General features: G+C 38.4%; 1 protein-coding gene across 9 annotated transcripts in view; it reads left to right on the forward strand.

Moving 5' to 3' along the window:
• LOC145727558 (uncharacterized) overlaps nucleotides 1–12,203 on the forward strand; it is a 98,981-nt gene that overhangs the window by 85,009 nt on the left and 1,769 nt on the right. For 6 of the 9 annotated variants that reach the window (XM_081977188.1, XM_081977192.1, XM_081977193.1 and 3 more), the window contains 12 exons: nucleotides 3,069–3,290; nucleotides 3,454–3,622; nucleotides 3,677–3,853; nucleotides 3,907–4,122; nucleotides 6,028–6,301; nucleotides 6,356–6,570; nucleotides 6,657–6,902; nucleotides 6,959–7,307; nucleotides 7,369–7,571; nucleotides 7,629–8,239; nucleotides 11,443–11,751; nucleotides 11,807–11,963. In XM_081977188.1, coding sequence (XP_081833314.1) covers nucleotides 3,069–3,290; nucleotides 3,454–3,622; nucleotides 3,677–3,853; nucleotides 3,907–4,122; nucleotides 6,028–6,301; nucleotides 6,356–6,570; nucleotides 6,657–6,902; nucleotides 6,959–7,307; nucleotides 7,369–7,571; nucleotides 7,629–8,239; nucleotides 11,443–11,751; nucleotides 11,807–11,963 — 3,148 coding nt within the window. The remainder of the gene's footprint in view (nucleotides 1–3,068; nucleotides 3,291–3,453; nucleotides 3,623–3,676; nucleotides 3,854–3,906; nucleotides 4,123–6,027; nucleotides 6,302–6,355; nucleotides 6,571–6,656; nucleotides 6,903–6,958; nucleotides 7,308–7,368; nucleotides 7,572–7,628; nucleotides 8,240–11,442; nucleotides 11,752–11,806; nucleotides 11,964–12,203) is intronic. The other 3 variants (XM_081977189.1, XM_081977190.1, XM_081977191.1) reach the window with 3 other exon arrangements.

The following is a 12,203-nucleotide window of genomic DNA, read 5'->3' on the forward strand; positions in this document are numbered from 1 at the left end:
AAATAATAAATTGAGAAAAATGTCCTGGATTACAACTCGAATTGTATGCATTCTAACGGTTATAATGCCTATAATACATTACAATACTAAAATTAACATGATCTAAACTAAAACAAACTACTTATTGAAATTAATGGTTACATTTGAATTATTATAAGTGTTTATAGAAATATTTAGGCCAGTACCAGCACTGGCGTCTCCAACAGTTGTCTCTTTGGTCGACAAATTAATTTGCTGCTGAATGACTGAGGTTTGTGAACTACTTGCAACAGCTTCAGAAGACATGGCACGTTGGGACAGCATAACAGAAAAGCAGAAGAAAAGCATATAGAAAAATGACTGCTTGGTAGTTTTTTGTTAAATGTAATATTCTAGATATGTTCAGAATGAAACAATGATTTGTAAATTTTGATAGAAATATGATGGTTGTAAATAAAATAGTATACAAACCTCGGTAGGAAGTTTCATTCCTGTCTCGAGATCCTAGCTAAACCTAGACGCTTCGCGTCTCGGCTATCTAACTAATCTCTCGACAGTAATGAAACTCTTCCCACCCCGGTGTGTAATATACTATTGCACACGTGTTAGGAACAATATTTTTTCTACCAATCTATACATTTTGTTTTTAATTTTTATTGATATTAAAAACAACAACTTATAACTATTTATTGTTATTAACAACATTAATGTTAAATGTACAGTTGGTCGCGTTTTTTAAATTGATCGCAGATTGAGCAACTGAAGGTAAAATACTGGTACTTGGAACTGCTTCACTTTCTTTAGGATTGAAGGTCAGAATTTTGTTACTTAATCCTTTTTTATAACTTGTGGATTCATCAATGTATTCTTCAGCTACCGTAGTCGATTTCCAACCCCCCAAGCGTTTTATGTCAGTGATTCCTTCTCCAGAATCGGCCAGGAACGTTGCCGATGATCGACGATAACTGTGCCCTGTGTAGAGTTCTGGATTTGGCAACTTCAAAAAAATAGCTATTTCAGAAGGCATTTTTCCAAAACTGTTTACTCCAACACTTTGCGAAAAACATTTACCCTTTCTGTAAACTAGGAAAAAACGATTGTTTGACTTTTTTGGACGTAGGCCGGTGTATCTTCTGTTTCTGTACAGTTGCAGGTAGGTTCCGTTATGAACTTCTTCTGATATTATAAAGTTTCTTGCTGTATGATTTTTGGAATCCCTAATTTTAACAATTATGAGGTTTCCTTTGTCTTCAATATCTGTAGTGGTTAAATTGTGGCTAGCTCTTCCCTTCGACATGCACCAGCAAGTCCGAATATAGTGGCAACTTTAATTAACAGGTGGTGCGGAGTTCATAAAACTGAATATTTCTTCTTTTGTAAAAATTTTCGCCTTTTTAGGTTTAAAACCAACATTCTGCTTTTTCAGAAATGCAGTGAGCTTATAAAATTCACCGATATCGATGTCTCTTTTTATTTTTATTACATTTTTGAGCATTGAATACTTTGACCACATTATGTTAGGTTTGAATTCTTTGCTTAAAGTAACAAAATACGCTAAAAGTACCTCTTCCTTTAAGGTTTTTATCCCCTTTTGTTCGCACCATTGGGTAAACAACTCGTACTGTTTCTCGTATTTTTCTCACGATTTGAGAGGCAGCAATTGCAAACTAGCCATGTTGGCGGCTTTTAGAACATCTTCCGGAAGTTGATCTTCAGTGATATCCATTATTAAAATAGATTTTTTACTTAAATAAGTAAGAATAAACACAGCTGTAGACTTTAAATTGCATATAAATGCGTTGTTTGACAATGAGCTTTGGTTTCTAAGGAAACAAGCCTCATTTTCAAAGACAGAGACAAGGTGGTTTATTTACCTAAACTGTACGGAAGAATAATGTGAAAAAAGTCGTGTTTTTTATATGAAACCCCTGAATATTATTACATTTTTGAATTCTACGCAAAATTCTAAGCAGATTTTATGTATAATAATCTATATATGTAATAATCTATACTGTTGCAAGGTATAATCAGCATTTTAAAAAGTGTGCGGGAAAGTGCCACTTTGCACACACTTTTACGTATGCAAAGTAGCTTATTTGCAAACATTCGTAGAAAAAAATGTATTCGATGTACTTACTGAAGATGGCTGTATTGTCTGTGTTTAAAACACATTACAACAAAACTTCTGAAACACGTAGGTATACACAATGAGTGCCTTCCCCTGAATGCTAAGTTTCCAATTAAGTGAAAACCATTGTAGACTACTTCAACTACACACACAAAGACCCTCCTCTCTGTAAGACAAGTCGTGACTCACTCTAAAGTGTCAAAATACATATAAGTGTTACTTGATTCCTTTTCAAAGTGAATGTATTTCGACACTGTTGATAGTTTCCCCTGAGACTTGGTGGTTGTCTGTAAACTGCAAATTGTTCAACTATCCCAGTATCTGGCATTTACGTTGTGAGTCATCCCCCGAAAAGCCGGTAAACAATAATTATACAAACACGAGGGTCGTATGCGTGCGTGGTTGGTATAGTCTCCCGGTGCGAAAATTTGCAATTCGGGGTAAGGAAAACACCGAGGTCCCGGAGTAATAAATATGGGGGCATCTGTTCATGGTTTGGCATTAATCAAGTGTCGGTTAGTTTATGAATCGCCCCCCTGTTTCCCACCGTTTATTACTTCAGCTTTAAGCACTTTGTGAAATAATGATATTAAAGAGATCACGTACGCCACTGTCTATTAATATTAAGACCCACATCGTGGATCATTAGCAAAAAGAACATCACCGTGAAGCTGCAATCCGTAACACCCTTTCAGCTTCACAGTTATTATTTTTACATTTTCCCGTTCTCCCTTGAGGAGGGCATCAATTCAGCGAGTTTAATTAGTGTGAAAAGAGATAGTCGCATGTGCGTGCACCTAATGTAGCGGAAACCTTTTGAAAACGTCTCCGAACTTTTACCCTCAACTGAATTATTCAATGGACTGTCACACCGTTTTGGGTTATCGCCGTTTTACCGCCGCAACTTATGTAGCTCAAAGAATTTATCTACAGGTCTAAGATTTTCGATATTTGTTCGCAGAATCGGTGCCAGCAATACCAAAGCACCATCACCAGGTTGAACCTGGAGATCACCACTTTGAGGCAACAGTTGGAGGAAGCTGGGCGCGGACAGAACCCCGAAGGAATTTTGCAGGCCCATACGGCTGCTTTGAAGAGGCACGCGGAAGAATCCAGGAAGCAATATGAAAGATGTCTCGACGACGTCGCTAACCAGGTGGTGAAAGCTTTGCTAGCTCAGAAGGTATCTTTCACGCTTTTCTAATCTGTCACCACCTCATTCTAACTTACTGGGAAAGTTCTTGTGTAGTCGTTCTCTAATATTCATTAAGGCTTTGGTAAAATAAACAAAAGTTGTTGTTCTTTCGGGATCAGAATGTTTGGGTTTGACTGTAAGTTCTGTTTAGGGGCTGCGTGAAGAAGTAGGCTGTTTGAACAATAAAATCCAAGAACTAGAGTCCCAAAATCGAGCACTAACTTCAATGTTGATGCATCAGCTCCGAGAGGAAAGCCCAGGTACACCTGCAGACCATGAATTGTTTTCCAGGCAGCTTGCCCTTGAGGAAGGCAACAGAGGTATGGGTTAAATTGAGTTAACAAACTGGAGTGACTGTATGGTTTGTTATCCAGAGGAAACCGTTCCGGCCGCATCTCCTTCAGCTTTCCTAACCACAAGTCTGACGACTAAACACTGCAACTCGTTCAACTCTGAAATACTGGAAGAGAGTCCAAATACGGAACATTGTGATAAAATTGTAGTGTCCAGTGATGATAAAAGGCTATCAGCCGATAGTGTTAGTGTTCTAGGCAAGTATAAGAATGATTTTTTCTGCACCGTTTTTCACTGGCCGACATTGCAGATACTAGATTTTCCTTAGAAGATAAGAAAAGACATCAGGTGTTAACGAAGTTGTGGACCGAACTGAAAGGAACTGAAGTGACGCCTAAACGTCTTCTTGAAGCCTTAAGCGCCGTGGATTCGGCTTTATGGGTACCTCCAAAACGTCCAGTGTCTCTCAATTTGCAACTGCCTATATTGCAAACCACTAGAATACGACGAAACAGACCGGTATTAGGTAAGTTTTGATGTCAAATCAGATTCAGCAATTCTCTTTTTTTTATTATACAGGGTGGTCCAGTTTTAAATGTCAATAATTCACCAATCCATAGCCAATTAAAAAATAAGTTGACATTAATTTTATCGTGGGTTCGAGTCCCACCTCGGGCATGGTTGTTGTGTGTGTTGGGAACAAATTAAAAAAAATTAATTGACTTGGCCTGGATGAGTGCCCAAGTGGCGAAATCCATTATAAAAAAAAAAAAATGGAACAAGCACTTTATTACTAGGTCAAAGACCCAAAACTAACCCAACCCAACGTAAAAATTGTCTTGGAAACGGTAAATTCACTTAAGAAGTTTAAAAAATATTATTGTAGCCAGTTTTCATAGTGTCCAGACAAACTAAAAGACTTTAGTTTTGAAAATTGAATTAGAAAAGATAAAAATTTCAGAAGCTTTAAAATTGTGTTTGTAACCAGTTTTCATGCAAATCGAGAGACTTTAATACTAAAAATTGACTTGTAGACATAAAAACTACTTTTTCAAGAACTTGTTACTACAAATTCATACATTTAAACCTTAAAAATTGACTTGAACCCCAAAATGTGACTGAACTAATGAAAAGTGACATCAGAAGCTTAAAATTTGCATTTGAAGTAAGTTTTCATAATTTGAAGACAAATTTCAATATTTTAGTCTTGAAAATAGTTTTAGATGGAAGACATTGACATTAGATTCATGAAAATTGTCTTGAAAACGAACTTTTCGTGCTTTTTACTTTGCTTTTCATTTTCTTCGAATTCTTTATTTTTAGTGCTTCAAAACTGCTTTCAGCTTGGAAAATCGAGTTTTAAGACTATCTTCACCAAGTTATTGACATAGCAAACTTAAAAAACAATTTTTACATTCTTCATAGAGTTAAAATGGCATTCGAAGCTTTGTCACTATTAAATCGACTTCTAGACACCTCAGTGCTAAAAATACGGGTATTTCTTAATAAACTAGACTGTTTTTAGTGTTTTAAGGCTGTTTTCAGTGCCTCAAATCAAGTTTCAAGACTATCTTTACAAAGTTTCTGACTTATCAGGCCTAAAAGCCAGTTTGTCCACTGACCATAATCTTGAAAATGTTATTTCAAGCTTCTTCACTATTAAATTGACTTTTACACTCAATAAATGCAATAAATTGTATGGTGCTCAATGGTGCAATAAATTGTAGCATCTCTAAGAAATTCAGACTGTTTTTAGTGCTTTTTAAGACTGAAAAATCGAGTTTAAGACTATTTCCAAAAGTCAAGCTTCTTCAGTAATAAAAGTAAAAAAATTTCGTACCAAATGCTACAATAATACTCTTGAGAACTAATTTTTAGAAATAAAATAGTCCGAAAATTTAATTTACTTCTAGACTTGTTGTCCAGTCCAGAAAATTCAGTTGTACACCAATTAAAGTCTTGAAAATATACTTTTGGACTCTCTTTAGTCCTAGTAAAGTCAGTTCTAGCATTAAAAGTCAACTTTTATATTATTTTTAGTAGTAAAAAATGAGTTTCATGCACAATACAATCTTTGTCTTGATTTCGGGACTTTTTTTAGTTCTTGAATGCCAGTTTCAGACAGTCAACCAGGATGGCAGTCTGAGAAACCGAATCATAAGACCATTCCTAGTAGTAAATAGCAAGTTTTTAGACTATTCAGTACAAATTTGGACTCTCACAAGTCTTGAATGTTCGGTTTTAAACTATAAAACGATTTTTTAAATTGAAATTTGGAGGACTGTATCTTCCTTAGGAAACGTTTTTCAGAAAAATGACATAATGCAAGTCAACTTATTTTTTGATTGGCTATCAAATGGTGAATTATTGACACTTAAAACTGGACCACCCTGTATAATTGTTTTCTGACTAACTTTTCTTAAATTCACAGCTCAATCAGGTTCAAAAAGCGAAGAAGAAACGACAGGAAACGAATCTCCGGAGAGCGGAAATCGTGACGAAGGTTACTCCACCATGTCTTCGGACGTGCAAGCTGACGTGACTCGCGCTTCCAACGATAACACTTTACCCCACAGAAGCCTAGAAGACCTCAAGGAGGCGAGTGACGAGACCGATTTATCGACAGACACCCGATTACTGGTCACCGACAATAAAGACCCCGATATACTCTACATTCCATTAAATTTGTTAAACTTGAAACAAAGGTGAGTGCTTAATTAAGATTCTATGTTTATTTAGTATTTTTGGGGGTTTTGTAGGAACAGTTTCCCTCCAGGGAAGGATATTCTGCCCTTCCAACACATCATGAGAAGTTTCAGCGATTCTCATCTTTATATTAAAATTACTACGGCCCCGACGCCGTGCTACTCGTTTACCTCACCCATATCCAGTAGTCCATCCATTTTCGTCTTAGATCTCACGGAAAAGACGTTGAACCCGCTGAGGAGAACCCGAGGCACCAATACCCTGTTTGGTGAGTGTTCTAATATTCTATCAGTTACGGATCAGTGTGTGTCAGTCACAAATCGATCAAACCTAATTGAGGTTTTTTGTCAACAGTTTGCTTTTCAGGTAACTCTGATTCAAACGAAGACAAAACGACCGAAGAGCGGTTAGAATACACAACTTGGGATTCGGAATACATCCAACAGTGGCTCCGGTTGGACGAAACTAGGTCTACTCTTCAACAGCACCGAGATATGTTGGAGTTGGAATACGACCGTGCTGAGTTGGAGGATTGGAGTCTCAGCTTATCGAATGACGATCTCAGGGAGCAGTGGAAGAAGGCGGACGCCACCACTCCAGGTATTTCCGGTATATATTTTGCCGAGCCAGACTGTTTAAAGTGACATTTGGGTCAGGTCAAATTTCAATTTCGACATTGCCGAGCATCCAGGAGAACAATGCATTAGAACTGGAGGAGGATGCTAATGAGTGCCTGTGGAACAATTCGAGCTACATGATGGACAAAGAGGGTCGAGAACTGGTCACTCTGCTGATGGACAGTCCGAATGGGGAAAAACGTTGGCCGTACGCAGTATCGGACGTGGTGCACCAGCAGATCTCACCGGATAATAGCTGGTCTAGTGGTGGTTCTGATTGTTGTCACTCTCACGAACCAGAAACCTGTTCGAAGAGGTCATCGGCAGCTAGTGATGATACTGGTGAACTACCTCAAGTGGGAACCGATTTTACTAGGGATTTTTACCGGTGAGGGTTCTATAATTATTGATTACCTCTAAATTACTGTAATTTAATTGCTTATAAATAGATTGGTGAAGTTTGAAAGTACAAAAAGTCTGGCGTCTACGTCATCACGAAGCATTGGTGGTGCCCTCAGCGATAACGGAGACAGAGATGCTACCCTTCAGAATGTTCTCACTTTCTTAGCTGAGCAGCAAAAATACGCACATCAGAACAAAGACAACAGACCTCGTTCAGTCACCGACGTGACTAAAGACTTTAACATCGAAGGTATCTCCGATTTATTTCCAGTTTTATGCAAGTATATTGACCTTTTACGGTTTCTAGGTCCGGCCCAACATTTTGATGAAATTAAAAATCCCGACAGTAACTACAGTCTGTCCAAAGGTGCGGACAACGAGAACTACGTCACTTTGAAGCAGTTGTGCGCCGAATACGAACTGAGCGGGAACAAGAAGGAGAAACGCGAAAGTGTAAATTTGAGCGACAAACTCAGCTACGCCAAAGAGATTTGCGAGGCAACTCCTTTGGATATTGAAGGCGAAATCTGCTCGAATATCAGTGACCACCCTGTAGATATATGCAGTAGCGTGAACGTGGAGTTAAACTCCCTGGACTACCAAAGCGGTTTGTTGGAACAACCCAGTGAACCAGTTGTGAGTTGTGATAGCGTGGCTACAGTTAGTGATTCAGTGATCGAAACCAGTATTAGTGACGTCTCAGCCACTACGTGCACCAGCGAATCGTTGTCTTCCAGTACGACCACTCCTGAAACTATCGCTTCCAAGATTCCCAGACGGAAAACGCCTTCCAGGATTCCCGTCAGTCCTGCCCGGGTGATAATAAATAATAATAACAACAACAAAGAGAATGTGCAGGAGACAAAGATACTAAAGAGCAAGATACCGCACAAGAGCGGTAATAAACCTAAACCCAAGGTAAGTGCTTGGAGATAATTACAATTGTTTACGAAGCAGTCTTAACTTTTGCAGTTATTGTCGTTTCGTTGCTTCTGTTACGTATTGTGTCGTGTATTAGGGGGATTTTTATTACAAATAAACGTTTAAGTCATAACTAGTTTTAAATTCGAAACTGGAAATTAGTGTTGACACTGGGATGTTGTTTTTTAATAAGCTTATTACTAGAGGCTTTTGGCAGTTTTAAAATGGCTCCCAGAGGCTTCTCTAACACTTTAATTTCGCTGTTAGAGTCTTCTGGCAGGTTTCAAATAGTTCAGAGGCCTCTGCTAGATAAACATGACTTTTTAGAGACTTCTGGCCCTTAAATTTGACTGTTAGAGGTGATATAGCTCCCAGAGGCCTCTGCCAGATAAAAATAACTTGTTTAGAGGCTTCTGGCACTTAAATCTGGCTGTTAAAGAGTTCTGGCAGTTTTAAAATGCTTCTTAGAAGCTTTTGGCAAGTTTTAAACAGGTCCGAAGCCTCTGCCAGATAAAAATAACTTGTTTAGAGGCTTCTGGCACTTAAATCTGACTGTTAAAGAGTTCTGGCAGATTTAAAATGCGTCTTAGAAGCTTTTGGCAAGTTTTAAACAGGTCCGAAGCCTCTGCCAGATAAAAATAACTTGTTTAGAGGCTTCTGGCACTTAAATCTGACTGTTAAAGAGTTCTGGCAGATTTAAAATGCGTCTTAGAAGATTTTGGCAAGTTTTAAACAGGTCCGAAGCATCTGCCAGATAAAAATAACTTGTTTAGAGGCTTCTGGCACTTAAATCTGACTGTTAAAGAGTTCTGGCAGATTTAAAATGCGTCTTAGAAGCTTTTGGCAAGTTTTAAACAGGTCCGAAGCCTCTGCCAGATAAAAATAACTTGTTTAGAGGCTTCTGGCACTTAAATCTGACTGTTAAAGAGTTCTGGCAGATTTAAAATGCGTCTTAGAAGATTTTGGCAAGTTTTAAACAGGTCCGAAGCCTCTGCCAGATAAAAATAACTTGTTTAGAGGCTTCTGGCACTTAAATCTGACTGTTAAAGAGTTCTGGCAGATTTAAAATGCGTCTTAGAAGCTTTTGGCAAGTTTTAAACAGGTCCGAAGCCTCTGCCAGATAAAAATAACTTGTTTAGAGGCTTCTGGCACTTAAATCTGACTGTTAAAGAGTTCTGGCAGATTTAAAATGCGTCTTAGAAGATTTTGGCAAGTTTTAAACAGGTCCGAAGCATCTGCCAGATAAAAATAACTTGTTTAGAGGCTTCTGGCACTTAAATCTGACTGTTAAAGAGTTCTGGCAGATTTAAAATGCGTCTTAGAAGATTTTGGCAAGTTTTAAACAGGTCCGAAGCCTCTGCCAGATAAAAATAACTTGTTTAGAGGCTTCTGGCACTTAAATCTGACTGTTAAAGAGTTCTGGCAGATTTAAAATGCGTCTTAGAAGCTTTTGGCAAGTTTTAAACAGGTCCGAAGCCTCTGCCAGATAAAAATAACTTGTTTAGAGGCTTCTGGCACTTAAATCTGACTGTTAAAGAGTTCTGGCAGATTTAAAATGCGTCTTAGAAGATTTTGGCAAGTTTTAAACAGGTCCGAAGCATCTGCCAGATAAAAATAACTTGTTTAGAGGCTTCTGGCACTTAAATCTGACTGTTAAAGAGTTCTGGCAGATTTAAAATGCGTCTTAGAAGATTTTGGCAAGTTTTAAACAGGTCCGAAGCATCTGCCAGATAAAAATAACTTGTTTAGAGGCTTCTGGCACTTAAATCTGACTGTTAAAGAGTTCTGGCAGATTTAAAATGCGTCTTAGAAGCTTTTGGCAAGTTTTAAACAGGTCCGAAGCCTCTGCCAGATAAAAATAACTTGTTTAGAGGCTTCTGGCACTTAAATCTGACTGTTAAAGAGTTCTGGCAGATTTAAAATGCGTCTTAGAAGATTTTGGCAAGTTTTAAACAGGTCCGAAGCCTCTGCCAGATAAAAATAACTTGTTTAGAGGCTTCTGGCACTTAAATCTGACTGTTAAAGAGTTCTGGCAGATTTAAAATGCGTCTTAGAAGCTTTTGGCAAGTTTTAAACAGGTCCGAAGCCTCTGCCAGATAAAAATAACTTGTTTAGAGGCTTCTGGCACTTAAATCTGACTGTTAAAGAGTTCTGGCAGATTTAAAATGCGTCTTAGAAGCTTTTGGCAAGTTTTAAACAGGTCCGAAGCCTCTGCCAGATAAAAATAACTTGTTTAGAGGCTTCTGGCACTTAAATCTGACTGTTAAAGAGTTCTGGCAGATTTAAAATGCGTCTTAGAAGATTTTGGCAAGTTTTAAACAGGTCCGAAGCCTCTGCCAGATAAAAATAACTTGTTTAGAGGCTTCTGGCACTTAAATCTGACTGTTAAAGAGTTCTGGCAGATTTAAAATGCGTCTTAGAAGATTTTGGCAAGTTTTAAACAGGTCCGAAGCCTCTTCCAGATAAAAATAACTTGTTTAGAGGCTTCTGGCACTTAAATCTGACTGTTAAAGAGTTCTGGCAGATTTAAAATGCGTCTTAGAAGCTTTTGGCAAGTTTTAAACAGGTCCGAAGCCTCTGCCAGATAAAAATAACTTGTTTAGAGGCTTCTGGCACTTAAATCTGACTGTTAAAGAGTTCTGGCAGATTTAAAATGCGTCTTAGAAGATTTTGGCAAGTTTTAAACAGGTCCGAAGCATCTGCCAGATAAAAATAACTTGTTTAGAGGCTTCTGGCACTTAAATCTGACTGTTAAAGAGTTCTGGCAGTTTTAAAATGCTTCTTAGAAGCTTTTGGCAAGTTTTAAACAGGTCCGAAGCCTCTGCCAGATAAAAATGACTGTTTACGGGTTTCTGCCAAAAGTCAAATGTTTGCTGGGTTCTAGCATAAAAGGACACAGTTTTGATTAGAGTAAAACTGACGGAAAGGGACATAAAAAATTTATTGTCCTTTCCAGTGTCGTATTTCTATTCCCCGCCAAGAGAACAATTATCGTTTTGGCAATTACGAAACTTTACGAGCGACTTTGCTAGAACCCCCCGTAAACGAGTCACTTCGCCAAACCCAGGACGCGCTAAAACTTTATAACGCGTTTTACGGTCTCAATAAAACTAACCGTTTAAAGTCAGACGCCGAAGTTAACCGTATATATGTTATACGTAGCTGAGTTTTAATTAAACGAGTCAAGAACACGAAATCAGTTGCAGAAAATCGTCCAGGTGGCGCAGACCAACTCGCCCAAACATATCATCACGTCCGAAAAGTTGCCCCAGAGCACGTCGGGAGTGCTCAGCAACATCATCGAAGGTCCTCCACATAGAGCGATCAGTTTCCACGAGAGAGCCACCTCCAAGGACGTGATAGACGAACTGAATCGGATGATTAAGAATGGAGACGAAAATGTTGTTACCGAAGGCAATGACAGGGTGCCCAATCCTAAATTGGATCAGGCGTGCAGACCTACCGGTTGGATTCATGTTGAGAAAGATATTGACCTTACTGATCCTAAGGTGAGAGGCTACTTAGCATAAGAAAGTTCAAAATATGATTAACATCTAACTTAAGGCCAGAGCGAATCTTCTCGACGTCATGATGGCATCAGTGTCCAGTGACTCGTCCCCCACGTCCTCGTGTGGAGGTAGTGTGGCCAGCGATTCCACGGAAGACCCGCCCGATTACGGGCATCTTCACCGGATTCACAAGTATCACAGACAAAAAAAAGGTGAGTAGATTTTTCTTGCTTTGTCTATTAGGATCTCTTTTTCACCTCTTAAATTTCGTTGTTAGAGCACTATTGAGGTCGATCTGATGTTCTGCATGTGTTTATTTTTTTAACGGTTAGGTTTGGTTGGGTTAGTTTGCACTGTACGTTTTATTGGTGTATTTATGGAGTTTAAGCACTATTAATAACAAAAACAATAAACTTACAAGTTCAATTTATAGTTTTTAGAACTAATAAGTA

The sequence above is a fragment of the Ips typographus genome, linkage group LG4, assembly GCF_016097725.1.
Source record: "Ips typographus isolate SLU linkage group LG4, UJ_Ityp_2.0, whole genome shotgun sequence".
In the NCBI taxonomy this organism is placed as follows: Eukaryota; Metazoa; Arthropoda; class Insecta; order Coleoptera; family Curculionidae; genus Ips; species Ips typographus.